This window comes from Cajanus cajan, chromosome 10 (genome assembly GCF_000230855.2).
Source record: "Cajanus cajan strain Asha chromosome 10, NIPB_CcT2T_4, whole genome shotgun sequence".
Taxonomy (NCBI): Eukaryota; Viridiplantae; Streptophyta; class Magnoliopsida; order Fabales; family Fabaceae; genus Cajanus; species Cajanus cajan.
In genome coordinates, this window is record NC_138526.1 from 108,941 (window position 1) to 124,437 (window position 15,497).

The window sequence follows — 15,497 nt, forward strand, 5'->3', positions numbered from 1 at the left end:
TCAAAAATAACTAAATCAATTTAGTCCATCTTAACAAGCACAAAATGGTCCAATTTAGCTCACTCTAACGAGCCAATGGATTAGGCTGACATGTTTTTCACGCTTAGAGTAATAGGCTCGATCCAACCCGTTGACAACTCAAAGTTCCACTGTCGTCGTGAAGGCTTGGACAATCTACACCATCAATATTCCTCTTTCTCCATTTATGAGTGCATGAAGTAAACTTTGTCCATAAATTTGAAGGTAATATTGCAGGATTGAGCATCGTTCTAGATGCACCAGTATCAATGAATGCAATGACTTTGATAGGCACATGATATTTTGTTGGTAAGATGAATGCTTCAACATTTGGTAGTAATGGAATTTCTTTTTCCTTTTGAAAACATACCTCTTCTGTTTTTAATATGGGAAAATGATTGCACTCATCATCAGTGTAGTCAGATTGTTCTGAGGAGCCATCAGTATCTCCTTCTGAGTGTGTGATATCAAAGACAGTTGATTCATCTGGACTTTCCTGTTCATCGAACAGAGATTCCACATCTTCATCTTCCAGTTTGAGTGTGCTTATAAGCTTTGTGGCCTTTTTCTTGTTAGGACAATTTTTTGAGAAATGTCCTTTTTGCCCACAGATGAAACATCTACTGTTAGATCCTTTTCCTCGGGTTGTTCATCAATCATCTTTTTGAACATTCTCTACTGGTTGCAGATTTTGTCCAAAGCAGCAATACTAGTCTGATAAATTTCTCCCATAATCATCTGGAGAACATCTTTATTTGATTGTTGTATATATATATATACATATATATTAATTGAGAAATAGTTGTATTATAAGGAATTCATCAAATATGTATATAAGATATTTACAAAAAAAATTTGTTTATTTTTATAAATATTTTAAACCATCAATTATATTTTGAATACATTCAAATATGTAAATAAGAAAATGATATATTAGATTTGTACTTGCTGGAAAATGGTTACATTGACATAGTCCTCTAAAAATGTTATTCATTTCTCTCCTGCTTAATCCAAAATGTTATTAGTGAGAGTACCTACAAAAAACAATACTCTAGTTATGTGTAGTAGGTCAATGTGTATTGAAGATATATGAAAGGAACTTAATGTATAGTCTAAGGATCATTTAAAAGAATATGTGGAAGAGAAAGTGAAAGGAATTACTTCTTGTATTGATATGTACACATATGCACAGATACAATTTTTATATATAGAAGAGCTTAGACTCCTAACAAAACAACCAATCCTAACAAAAGTCAAATAACAGAAATATCAAATAATAAAACAACAAACTACTAACTACTTTATTCCTATATTTCCTTTTTCAACTTTTTCCAATACCCTGCAAGCTGGAGAGTATATATTCAGAACTCCCAACTTGGAAAGAAGATAGTTAAAAGGATGTTGGTCAATTGTTCAGTGGAGCGAATGGGTAGTAAATGAAACAATTTTGCTTGAAGCTTTTCTCGAACTATGTGACAGTTAAGCTCGATGTGATTGGTGTGCTCATGGAAAAACGAGTTAGTAGCAATACAAGAGAGCAGGGGAAGTGAAAGAAATTACAAAGTCATGGAGAAGATAAGTAAGCCATTGAATCTCACAAACTGTGTTGGCTAAAGCACGATATTAAGCTTCGGATGAAGACCTAGAGATGGTGGAATGCTTCTTGCATTTCCATGAAATTAGTGAATCTCCAAGGAAAATGCAGTAACCAGAAACAGAACGGCGAGAAGTTGGGCAAGAACCCCAATTTGAGTCACTAAAAGCTTTCAGTTGTAATGAAGACTGCATAGGGTAGAAGAGACCTTGACCAGAATTTCCTTTGAGATAGTGAAGAACACGTGTAACTGCCATGTAATGAGTAGTGGAAGGAGAAGAAATGTGTTGACTTAATTGTTGCACAGCAAATGAAATATCTGGTCTAGTTGTTGTGAGATATAAAAGCTTGCCAACAAGCCTTCTGTAACTAGCAGGATCAGCATAAGGAGTACCATCTGATTGTGAAAGTTTGTTGGTTTTCACCATAGGAGTTGGAGAGGGCTTAGCTGCAAGAAAACGAATATCAGAAAGTAAATCTAATACATACTTTCGTTGAGAAAGATGAATGCCGAGGTGTGATCGGACCACTTCTAAACCAAGAAAGTACTTGAGGTGACCAAGGTCTTTGATCTTAAATTGAGTATCTAAAATATCTTTTATGGAGGTAATTTCAGATGAATCAGTACCACCAATGATTAAATCATCAACATAAACAAGAATCACAGTAAAATGATTATTAATATGCTTAGTAAAAAGAGAGTGATCATTAGGAGATTGTTTGTAATTCATGGTTTGAAAAAAATTAGATAATTTGGCAAACCATTGCCTGCTAGCTTGCTTTAAACCATACAAGGATTCGTGTAATTTGCATACAAGATTAGGCTTGGGACAAGATAAGTCTTGTGGGATTTGCATATATACTTCTTCATTTAAATCCCCATGAAAGAAGGCATTATTAATATCAAGTTGATGATATTGGAGAAAGTTGAAAAAGGAAATATAGGAATAGAGTAGTTAGTAGTTTGTTGTTCTATTATTTGATATTTCTGTTATTTGGCTTTTGTTAGGATTGGTTATTTTGTTAAGAGTCTAAGCTCTTCTATATATACAAATTGTATATGTGCATATGCATACATATCAATACAAGAAGTAATTCCTGTCACTTTCTCTTCCACATATTTTTTTTATGGTATCAGAGCTCTCCCTATGAGAGCTCTGCCACCTATTTTCTCGTTCACTTCTCTGACCACCATGGCTGAAGAAGAAATAATTCAAGATAAACCAACCAAAAACCAGAATGGAGGCACCAACAATAACGCTGATCCATCCTCAAATCCCTATTACCTCTACCCAGGAGAGAATCCAGGTGCTATTATTACCACTCCAAGTCTCAATGGGACAAATTACCACACATGGTACAGAAACATGAAGAGGGCTCTTCAATCAAAGAATAAATTCAAGTTTGTAGATGGAAGTATCCAGAACCCAGGACCTTCACATCATCTTTATGATTCTTGGGTCAAATGTAATATTATGTTTTTGGGTGGATTACAAGAACCTTATTACAAGAAATAGCTCAAAGCATAGTCTATTTTGAGAATGTGCAAGATTTATGGGAAGATCTCAAGGACAGATTTTCCAAGTGTGATTATTTTAGAATCTCTGACCTTCTTCAAGAAATCCATTCCATTAAGCAAGGTGATAGATCTGTGTCCGCATACCACACTGAATTGAAGACTCTATGGGAGGAATTGGAAGCCCTTAGAAAAACACCTTCTTGCACATGCAATGTTAAATGCAGTTGCAAATTTGCCAACACTGCAAAAAGGAATAAAGAAGTTGAATATGTTATTTGCTTTCTCAAAGGTCTTGATGACCAGTACAACACAGTAAGGAGTCAGATTTTAATGATGGAACCCCTTCCTTCTATAAGTAAGGCCTTTTCTCATGCTCTCCAACAAGAAAGGCAATTAAGCAATCCAACCACCCAAGAATCAAGAGTTCTTGCAGCCACCAGTGATACTGCTAACAATTGGAAAGGAAATTTTGCTAAAAGAGGTGGAGGATTTGCTGGCAGAGGTAGAGGTAAATCCTTTGGTCGAGGTAACACATCCAATTCTAACAAGGTTTGCACCTTTTGTAGTAAAGAAAATCACACTATAGACACTTGTTATTTTAAGCATGGTTTTCCACCAAATTTTAAGTTCAAGAATAAAAACATGCAATCTGTTATTAATAATTTCGGTACAAGCAAGACACCTGAAATGCAAAATGTGAGTTCTAATAATGATTACAAAGATCCACATGTTAGTATGAGCGAAGAGCAGTTCAATGTACTTTTTGATATGATCAAGAGAGTCAATCTACAACCTCACAGGCCTACTGTTAACCAACTGACTCATAAAGATAATAATGAAACAGTTCTTCAATTTACTCATCAACAGCAACACAACACAGGTAATCCTCTCCTACCCAATATTTGGATTCTGGACACTAGGGCAACTGAACATGTATACAGCTCTTTGAGTTATTTTAGTAAATATCAATTTTTATATATAGAAGAGCTTAGACTCCTAACAAAACAACCAATCCTAACAAAAGTCAAATAACATAAATATCAAAAAATAGAACAACAAACTACTAACTACTCAAGTTCTATATTTCCTTTTTCAACTTTCTCCAATATCATTGTCATCCATTTATTGATGTTTTAATAGTGTTTTTTTAGTTTTTTAATAACAATGATGAGCAGCAACAATTACATATTGCTCTTTGTCAATTACACGTTGCTCTCTGTCGATGTCGGATAGTTATCGGAATAGGTTCATGCATAGTATATGATTGAGTGACTTGGTACACTACTCGACCTTTTCTGTGGTAAGTATCTTACAACTGTAACTTCGTCCCTCTGTCAGGTGTCCGAGTCCTATCTGTTACTCAACTGCGACGTTTTGAAATTTTCATGAAAAGACCTTTAAGATGGTGAGGTTACTCAGCTAATTGCATAGATGGCAGGATATCTAAATCACTTGGTCTTTAAAAGAAACTATCAATTATAAATAGGTTAAAATTCTAATTCTGCAATTTTAATTTTTCTATATTAAAATAAAAATATTTAGTCTCTTTAATTTTAAAAATATGAAAATTTGGTCTTTTCAAAAAATTGACATCTATTAATTATTAAATTTTAATATTTATTTATACTTATCTGATGTGACATTAATAATAATATTTTAAAATAAAAATTATAAAAAAATCATACAATTAAAATGTATAAATAAAATAAATAATAATCACTCATTAAAATATGTATAAATAAAAAAATTTATATGTTATTTTTAATTTTTATATAAATATCGCGTTGTTTCAGTGGTGATAGACTAATAGGTTACTAAATAACGTAAAAATTTAACGATCAACAAATATCAAATTAACAGTAGAATAAAAATTTTGAATTTTAAAAAAATAAAAGGACTAAATATCTCTATTTTAAAATAGGAGAATCAAAATTGCATATCAACAAAAGTAGAGATCATGAGTGCAATTTAAAAGTAGGCTAAATTACACTTTTGATACCTTTATTTTAACTCGTAATTTTGGTCATTTATTTTAAAATAAAGATATTTAGTCTCTCTAATTTTAAAAATACAGAAATTTGATTTTTCCATCAAATTAATATTTATTCATACTTAAGTGATATGACATTTAATAATATAATATTCAAAGATAAAAAAAATATATAATAAAAATATACAAATAAGATTTATTAATAAAATAAATAATAATCCTTTGTTAAAAAATATATAAATAATATTTTTTTATATGTTATTTTTAATATTTATCTCTACATGTTACATTAATAAGTATCACGTTATTTAAGTGGTGATAGACTGACACATTATCAAACAACGTAAAAAATTTAATGACCAACAAATATTAATTTAATGGTAGGACCAAAATTTTATACTTTAAAAACTAGAAGGATTAAATGTTCCTATTTTAAAATAGAGAGACCAAAATTGCGGATAAAAAAAATAAAGGGACCGACAATGCAATTTAAAAGTAGACTAAATTATACTTTTAGTACCTCTATTTTTATCAACTCACAATTTCAGTCTTTTATTTTAAAATAAATATATTTAGTCTCTCTTATTTTAAAAATGCAAAAATGCAATTTTTTTCATCAAATTGACATTATTGTTAAATTTTAACATTTATTCATACTTAAATAATGTGACATTTAATAATATGATATTTAGAAATAAAAACTAAAAAAGTACAAATAAGATTTATTAATAAAAATAAATAATAATCATTCATTAAAATATTACCAAAAAAAATTATGTCATTTTTAATTTTCAGCTCTATATTTTATGTTAATAAATATTACATTACTTCAACAAACTGAGAAGTCACTAAATAACATAAACATTCTTTATATTAAAAAAAATAGAAAGACTAAATTTCTCTATTAAAAAAAAAAAAAAGAGGTCAAAATTGTGAATCAACAAAAATAGAGGGATCAACAGTAGAATTTAAAAGTAGGCTAAATTGCACTTTTAGTACTTTTATTTTCATCAATTCACAGTTTTGGTTTTTGTATTTTAAAATAAAGACATTTAGTTTTTCTAATTTTAAAAATGTGAAAATTGGGTTTTTCTATCAAATTGACGCTAATAAAATTTAAGTTTTAAAATTTATTCATACTTAATTAAGTGATGTAACATTTAATAAAATGATATTTAAAAATAAAATTATAAAAAAAATCATACAAATAAAATTTATTAATAAAATAATAATAATAATCATTCATTAAAATACAAATATAAAAAATTTATATATTATTTTTAGTTTTTATTTCTATGTTACGATAATAAATGTCATATTACTTTGACAAACTAATATGTTACTAAAATTTAACAACCAGCAAATATTAAATTAATTATAAAATCAATTTTTTATATTTTAAAAAATAAAATAATTAAAAAAATTTAAATAAAGAGAGCAAAATTACGTATCAACCAAAATAGAACGACCAAGAATGTTATTTAGCCTACTAATTGTATAGAACTTTTTTTCTGAAAAAACAGCTGAAAGTGGACCCAAACATACACTTTTGTACAATTATTTAGTGATAGTAAACTGATTATAATTTACTCCCAAGTTGAGAAGCTCCGAATACTAATTTTTTAGTGATTAATCAAGGATATCAGTCATGAAACTGAGTAAAAAAACAGTCATGAAACGAAACATTGAATGCTTAATTTTAGAAATGGACTTGATGCCAAGTGTGATAATGTAATCAAGCTAGAGAACAATTAATGAAAAGCATGGAATGTCAAGATTTGATGACCTAGCTCAAAAGTATCATAGAACCAGTGGCAGTTCATAATGGTCAAAGATTCTGCTTTAAGGTCTGCTTGTTTAAAAAAAGTGTTTCTAAATAAGTATTTAAAAAATAAAAGGTTGTTTTTTAAAAAAAAAAAAAGTATAAAAAACTCTTTTAAAAAAATAGATAAACATATAAAAAGTAAAAATAAAATAAATAAAAAGTTTATTTTGTTTAAAAAGAAAAACACTTTAAACAAACGGATCCAAAGAAAAGAGAACGAAAACGCTAACGTGAAAGTGCTATATCCGATGTTTCACGGTAATCTATAACCCAACCCCTTCCACAAAACCTATGTTCCTATACTTAAACGTACCTTTGTTCTTGAAAGAACTAGGGCATGGGAGAACAGATGCTAATACAAACATAAGAAGTGGGCAAAATTATATGCTCAAGAGAAAGATACATGATACATACCATCTTTCTAATAACAAACTAAACCAAGTATCGTGTCAGCAAAGCGTGGCAACATAAATGCCACCCACTATTTTACATCAGTCAAGGTCCGGAGTCAATCTTTACATGCAAGAAAAACGTCAACAAGGGGACATTAGTAGTATATCTTATCTTGCCCAGAATCACAGCCACTAGCCAGACATGAAAGACATTGCTCGTCTGAAGTCCAGAGGTTTGAGAGCTTGCTGGGGAAAAGGCTTTCCATCTGGTAGCCACAGGCCACCCTCATGAGGTAGCACCACTTGTGGCTGGCCTTGGCTATTTCTCTCGCTTTCAGCAGCTTCCTTTGATGGAACCTCTTTCTTTTTCTTCACAAATTCAAAAAACTCAGCAACTTGACGTGCATATCTGCACCACAGGCAAAACACACAATTTCGAAGCATTAGGAATCAATACCTTTTTTAGAAGCTTTCTTGGCCAACTTCTCCAAAAAGCTAATGTCCACAAGTTTATTTTAACCTATGAGGGAAATTTGATTCATTTTACCTCTTCATTTCGTCTCTTATAAATGTTTATGGATAAGTATATCCAAATAGGCCTTATTGAACAAGCGCTAAATTGAGTTGTTTACCCAAATGCACCTCATGCCCAATGTTTTAGAAGCGTTCTTGTGGGATTTGAAGCAATTGATAACATAGTAAAGTTAATTTGTTTTAGTTTGGATACAAATTCATGTTGTCCTGTTGTGTAATGGCGGCTCTCTGTAACTGTAATATTTAGCTATACTTTGAAGTACTAGCACATTTGATTTCATGTTACAAAAAACATATCCTTGCAAAACTATGGCACCAATTAGGATCACACCAATGTACTCCAAGATTCCGTTCAGCCTATGCTAATCACTCATATATCACCTGGATGTAATATGGGGTTGTGGCCATCAGGAGAAGGCTTGAAGATTATGCCTAACATTGAAAAAAGGGCCCAGAAAGTGAGAGAAGATGCATGCCAAATAGCCATTCGTCATTCACTAAAGAATAAAATGACCTTAGCAAGAAGGAAAGGATCCACTTAGACAACACAATATATATAATCCTAGTTGTAAGTTACAGGACAAATATTTATTGATGCACCACTCCGCATATATTAAGGATGAAACAGTCTAACAATACACATGATTCCCAAGTAACAAATATATTTTAGTCATTCATAAAAATCATAATTTTCAAGATTTATGATTCCGGTCTTAAACCTTTAACTTTCCCTTGATGTCTCTAATTCAATGGCAGTGGAACTAAATGCCCCACCCCTTCTATTCTCCATGAAACACATCAAACAGACCTTTTTATTGTGTGAAATTAATTTTTTATTATAGTTTTAACTAATAACAAAACAAGAAAAACAAGTCTCATGGTTTGATGAAAATAGTATCAGGTGAGTATTAATTTAACTTCTAAAATTACAAAACACTAATGCGGCTGCCATTTATACCAACAGTACAGGTCAGTTACCAGTGTAGTGTGATGACACAAACCTTGGGTAAACCACGCCACAAAAGTTAGCCATAGAGCACATATTTCCAATATGGAGCTCTGGTCTCATACCTTGCAAATAAAACCCAACATTCCACCTCCCTCTGCAGCGGAAACAGGCAGCCTGTGCACTAGTCTAGTTCCAGGTAAAGACTGCTATGCCAGCATCACAACCCATGACACTCATTTGCAACTGAGAGACATGGTGGAAAGCTCTAACACCAATTGATATGAACTTTCGGAAAACCACATTACAAAAACTAACCATTATGGAGAGAAAGCTCAAGTCCATATGAACCCCACATCAGAATCCCATACTTGAGATGTAGGATTCAAGTCCCATACCTTGCAACCGGGACCTAGCATACTTATATATGCCCGGATCAACAAAAATCTTAACATAATACTCCTTAGAATAATAAGAGTCATAGTATTCTAACATAGGCAAAAAAACAGCCAACAGAACAAAAGTTTAGTCCAGGGTAAGGAAATTTAAACAAATATCTGAGAAAGAGATAGTTATCTTACTGCCTCTTTGCTTCAATATCTTTGCTGAAATCAATATTGGGTTCACAGTCCAGAACCAATGCAGGAACCTGTTTAAAGTTAAAATTGTTTAGCCGGTCACTCATAACAACTAACAAGTAATAAATTTGGACATGGGATTTCAATTATTGTACCTTCTGAATGCTAGAGTGCATGTGACCACCCTCTAGATAAAAAACACGGTCTCTTATATCAGGGTGTAAAGAGTTGTCAATACGTTGTGGCAGCTGATTGACTGATAATACTCCATGATTACCACTTTGGGAGGGAAATAACCAGCTCTCATGCTTTTCATGGAGATCACGAAGATAGTCTAGGCTGACTCCACCTTCTTCTGCTCTCTTCCTTAACAACATTCTCTTATGGCAAGTATCAGGACTTGCCCTAAGATAGATAAAACCATCAGGAATAAGTCCAGGCAAAGAAGACACCACAGGATCAAACCACGAGTCATAAATACTGATCTCCATCTCATTCATCCAATTGGCTTCATGAACAGCCCGTACAAAAACCTTAATTGAACAGTGAGATAAAAAAACATAAGCCTTTAAACTATCAAAACAAGGATTCCCTATCTCTCAAATCAAACAGAGAAAGGAAGGAAATGCACAGTTTCAAATCCATCAGTTGCAAGCTTTTGTAACAGACATTCAAAGAAGTATTGATGTGCGAAGAAATTTAACCAAAGAGGCTTTAGAGAAGAAAATCAAGAATACCAAATGGGCAATCACTCACCATCCTGTCACTGAAAACACTCCTCTCCATCAAACGAAGAGGCTTGATTCCACCAGATGACTCTCTTTCCTGCATCACCCTTGTAACAAATACATAGTTCTGAAAGGTGTAGGCATACCTTTGCGGCTCGGCATAAAAAGCATCCAAAATATTGAAGTGATCAGGTCCAACGTCCTGCCACTTGCTAATAGGCTCAGGAACCACCTCAACAAGATCACGCAACTCGATTGTTTCATTTGCAATCCTCTGAAGGAAGGTAGTCTTACCAACACTGATGTTACCCTCGACACAGAATGTCAGGCGCTTCTTTTGCTGTGTCTGTGCAGATGAATTGTCTTCCAACTCCTCATCAACACTCTTTTTAATGAAAGTAGTTATACTTTCAGCATGGTTCTTGTGAATTATACCAACAGAACACTGTAGATACTCAACCATCTTGTCACTAGATTTGCCAAAGAACTGCAGAAGATGGCCCAAAGAGAACCAAAAGAATTGCCAAAAGTTCAGTGAGATCCAATAAAAATCCTTTTTTTCCTTTCTTAATAGCCAAAATTTAATATTATAAGTACTCGGGGGCAGTTATTCAATCACTAAAACGGAAAGGGTGGACAAAGTTACCAGCAGAACAGTGTTTGTCAGACATGCCTTGGACATGTGTCCAACCGACAACTCTTTGACACAACTTGGACAACTTTCTAACATGAGCCAAGAATGTGAGTAAACACTGGTTCTTAGCTGAACAATTATTTAAAATTCCTATTATTAAAAACATAAAAAGTCAACTTATTTATAAATATAGCAAGACACATCACATTTTTTTTTTATTATTTATGAGACTCATTTTCGTTAGAATTACTATACTTAAACTTTTAAAAGATATGATTCATCTTCCAAACGTCATTATTATATAAAAATTATAAAGCTGGAGAACTATGAAAGTGAATACATATAAATCTTAAGTATCAATTAGATTTTTGTCATGTTAATTATATAAATATATATAGACACACAAATGCAGGTGAGGAAAAAGCCCTAAACGGAAGACACAAAAACGATAGATATAGACATGTTTGGATAGAAGGTACAGAGGCTTTTTATGATTTTTGGGTGGATAAGCAATCAAAATTACCTGTAAACTTGTATTGAAATAGTCCTAATAAAGAAGGAAAGTGTTGAGAGAGACCTTATCCTTGTAGAGCTGCTTGAGTTGAGCAACACCAGCGATGCCTTTCTGAACGAGCTTTCTGAAATTCCTGGGACCTACGCCGGGAATGGCCAACAAATCAGGGTTTGACGGTGCGGGAGAGGAAGAAGTCTTATGCCTCCTATTTAGCCTGAAATTAAAGGACCTTTTGTCCTTTGCGTCGGCAGAAGCATCCTCAGGGGTGAGAAAGGTGGCGTCAGAAGCCGAGCGCAAGGAGCGGTTAAGGAGAAGAGTGGTGGCCCTAGTCCTGGCGTGGGTTAGAGACCTGCAGGCACAGGAAGCGTTGGAGGAAAGCGACAAATAGCGAGAAGAGAGTGCGAAAGGCTTGTTCTCGGTGGAGAGGGAAGGAACGAGGGAAGAAGAAGCAGCAGCAGCTGCTGACATTGTTACGAGTTTTGGCGAAGAGAGAAAGGGGGTGGCGACTGAGAGGAAAGGGACCGAAGAGGATGGGCGTAGCAGCTTCTGCATTTCACTCACTCACTCACTGCTTGCTTGTGCTGTGTCCCTCATAGTGAGGGCGGGAAGCGAAGGGAAGGGAAGGGTTTTAGCCTTTTAGGTTTAGCCTCTCTGGGACTGCACAGTCAAGACCAAATGAGACACACCCTGATGGAAAACACAATTCATACTCTATTCACTGCCCCACACAACAAACATGTTATTTTTTAAATTAAATGCTAAACATAGCCCAACAAATTATTATTAAATTCGGCAACTGCCCCGATAGAAACAAACAATCATAAACAAAATTATTTTTTCCTTTTTTTATTCATAGGGATGTTTATTGTACTACGATCAAAGGATAAATCTAAAAATTTAAATCAATTCAATTTAATTGATTTCAATGATTCTCCTCCCTTAAAATTTAAAGTAAATCAATTAGCATTAGTCTATCAACTTCATAATTTTATAAAATTACTAAGATGGCTCTACTGGTTGAGTGGATTATTTTTATAATTTTTATCAAAAAAGTTTTAAATTTTAGTTTTTTTTATTGATTTTGATCTCATTTATTATGATATTATTTAATGTTATTAAATTTTAATCATATTTATCATATTTTTTTATATTTTAAGTAAAAAAAAGTTCCTTTCAAAAAAAGTATTAAAAAAATTGACTTATATGTATCAAATATGAATTATTATATTATGTGAGAATATTTTTAAAAATTATTAATAAAATCATATTTAGAAATTTTTTTAATATCTAATTTAATTCAATTTTTTATTTATAATATTTATTTATAAATTAAATTTTAATATTTTAAAATAAATTAATTTTTATATATTAAACACAAATTTATATATTGTAAATGAGTATTAAAGGATTTGTAAAAAAAATTAAGTTCTTATTTAATTCAATTTTCTATTTATCATAATTATTTATAAATTAAATATTAATATTTTAAAATAAATTATCAATAAATAAAAATAACTTTTTTCTTATAATATAAATTATTTATCATAAATATAAACTATAATTCATATATTTAAAAAAATTGTGTATACTAATTTTAAATATAATTTATATATTCAAATATAGTATTTATATATATATATATATATATAATTTACTATAAATTTTAATTATAATGTATAAATTAAAATATTAATTATCAATAGTTAAAAATAATTTTGTATTATAATATAAATTACTTATCTTAAATATAAAATATAATTTATATGTTTATAGGTTCATAATTATTGATCCAGTTTTCACAACATTGGATTCGATCAAATTACTTATATTTGTACATATAATTTATTACAAAATTTAGTTATATAATAAAGATTAAATTATACTTTTAATCAATTATCTTGTTTTTTAAATTTATTTTGATCATTTAACTTTTAAAATATTCACTTTGGTCTTTTCTTTTTTAAATTTGGATCAATTTGATTCTTTCAAAATATTAATTATTTTCAATTTTAAGACACAATTTTGAATCTTTTTTAACTTATTCAAAATTTTAAATTTGTCTTATTAGATTTATTTATATGAAAATTATTAAACACAACTGAAATTTAAACAAAATAATGTCATAAACATAATGAAAGTTGCATAAAAATAAGTCCACTAAGAAATTGAAAAGTTCAAAAAATGTACTTTTATATTATTTTCTAGTTACTTGTGAGATATATTTTTAACAAGATGTTCACTATGCTTATAGCCCATTTGGATCTGAGCTTTAATTGAATTTCTTTATTTTCATATAAGTAAATTTAATGTTACAACTTTCACGTCTTGAATTAGTAAAAATTTGATTCAAAATTATATTATAAAATTAAAAATGATCATTATTTTAAAATACCAAATCAATCTAAATCTAATTGATAAGCGACTAAAATGAGCATTTTAATAAGTAAGGAATCAAAATAAATTTAAAAATAAGATAAATGACCAAAATTATAATTTAATCTATAATAAATGTTTAACTTGTGAAATGTAGGCTTAAATATTAGTTAATGAGATACTAAAATAGTATATATATAAATTATTTATGAATAAAATAATTAATTTTATCTATCAAAATTACATTGACAACAACATATGTTGAACCTAATACTTAGTGCATACTACCCTAACCCTACCACTAGGTAAATTCTAATAGTTCAATGAATAAAATAAATAAATAATAGTGTCATTTGTGGAGTCTATTAAGGTTTTGGAGGAAGAAGCCACAAAAGGAAATGATTCAAAGGATATTTAAAAATTATTTGATAATTTGTTTCATTAATTCAAATTGATGGATAATTATAAAAATATGCATATGTTGTTTGAATCTATATAACAAAGTATCATATGCTTTTTACATTTAAAAAAATTATAAATTTGATTTATACATTAAGAACTTTTAATTTAACGATTGTTGTGACAATGGCTATGGTGATGGTGGTGGAAGGGATGATGGTTGTAGTGACAACGAGAGTTGGAGTGACAATTTTATAATGATGATAGTGGAGTTATAAGATTGGTCAAGTGGTTTGGTGTAAGATATGACTTAGAGGGGAGAGGAACTTGAGGACCTAAACATTTATCTTTCTTCTTCTCATATTCTTAAGGGAAGATTCATGCTCGTAGACTCTGTTTTCTTCTTCTTTGAGACTTTGTAGCTAGGGGTGATTCAAAGCAATTTGGAGTTGAGAGTCTCGTGGTGTAGGTGCGAAGCTCGGGTTGTTAGAACTTGAAGCCCATTTATTTCTTCTTTTCTTCTTCAACCTCTGAGTAGCTCAGAGTTCTTCCTCGATTTCACTCTGCTCTGAGGTAAGGGAAGCTAGAATCTTGAGTTTTTGTTGAAATTTTGGGTTGTCGAGTGAATTAAGAACGTAATGTTGATAGAATTTGTAAAATTTGTAGTTGTGAGGATGGATTTGAAGTGGGTTGCATGTTGAAGTTCAGGTTGTGATGTTCTTGATGAAAGGTTAAAATGTTGATGATTTTTTTGAGTTGTGGTTGATGCATGTTTCTTTTCTTGTGATTTCTGAGTTGTATGTTGTTAGAATTGGGAGATTTTGGGTTTGCAAGCCTTGATTATTGCATAGGTTGAGAGGATTTGGATATTAGGTTGTTCATCTACATGTCTGAGTTTCTAGGTTTGGGACATTGAGCATGAGTTTTCACGCTTAGTGTGAGAGTTTGGAAATGTTGTTGGGAAGCTCAAGTTGTGCATCATAAATTATATAGATAAATAATCTTAAAAATAGGATGTTACAAGATCTCTTAGTTGAAATGCATGGTGGTGCATGTAATTATTGTATTGAAAATACGTGTAGCTGTGATTATTAACCTATGTTGAGAATGTTATGATGTTGAGTCGATATTATATTGTGGTAAACTGAGTTTTTATGCTTATATGTATTGTATATTGTGATGTTTTGTATTAATAGTGTTGGAGATGATATGATGATGTGGTGATGTATTAAATATGTTGATGTTATTATGTTGTGTGTGTGTATGTGTTTGTGTATATATATATGTGTGTGTGTGTGTGTTATTTATTTTTACTTTAACTTACCTTTACATGTTATTTGAACTGTGATAATCATACATGATATGGGAATAGGATAAGGATAGGACTAGAGTGTTAAGTGGAGGTCATACAGTGACGTTGGAGCCGAATGGTTTATGATGTCTACCTATTGAT

The 15,497-nt window shown here is 31.1% G+C and overlaps 2 protein-coding genes across 5 annotated transcripts; one reads left to right on the forward strand and one right to left on the reverse strand.

Annotated features, from left to right (window-relative positions):
- Positions 1–2,805: 2,805 nt before the first annotated feature.
- LOC145952717 (uncharacterized) lies at positions 2,806–4,540 on the forward strand. The gene is made up of 3 exons (XM_083065657.1): positions 2,806–3,079; positions 3,163–4,011; positions 4,470–4,540. The coding sequence occupies exons 1-3, from the start codon at positions 2,806–2,808 to the stop codon at positions 4,538–4,540; spliced, it is 1,194 nt and encodes a 397-aa protein (XP_082921783.1).
- Positions 4,541–7,299: 2,759 nt separating this feature from the next.
- DNK (P-loop containing nucleoside triphosphate hydrolases superfamily protein) lies at positions 7,300–11,982 on the reverse strand. 4 transcript variants are annotated; one of them, XR_014430086.1, is made up of 6 exons: positions 11,336–11,982; positions 10,153–10,611; positions 9,552–9,929; positions 9,400–9,467; positions 8,874–9,306; positions 7,609–7,747 (listed from the first exon to the last, which is right to left on the reverse strand). XR_014430086.1 is itself a non-coding variant. In XM_020384346.3 (5 exons), exons 1-5 carry the CDS (start codon positions 11,822–11,824, stop codon positions 7,531–7,533), a joined length of 1,611 nt encoding a protein of 536 aa, XP_020239935.1. In that variant the 5' UTR covers positions 11,825–11,980; the 3' UTR covers positions 7,300–7,530. The 4 variants fall into 4 exon arrangements, 2 of the variants coding, with proteins under 2 accessions (XP_020239935.1, XP_082921502.1); XR_014430087.1 differs by having other exon boundaries at positions 7,610–7,747; positions 8,944–9,306; XM_020384346.3 differs by lacking the exon at positions 8,874–9,306 and having other exon boundaries at positions 7,300–7,747; positions 11,336–11,980.
- Between the last annotated feature and the right edge of the window lie 3,515 nt (positions 11,983–15,497).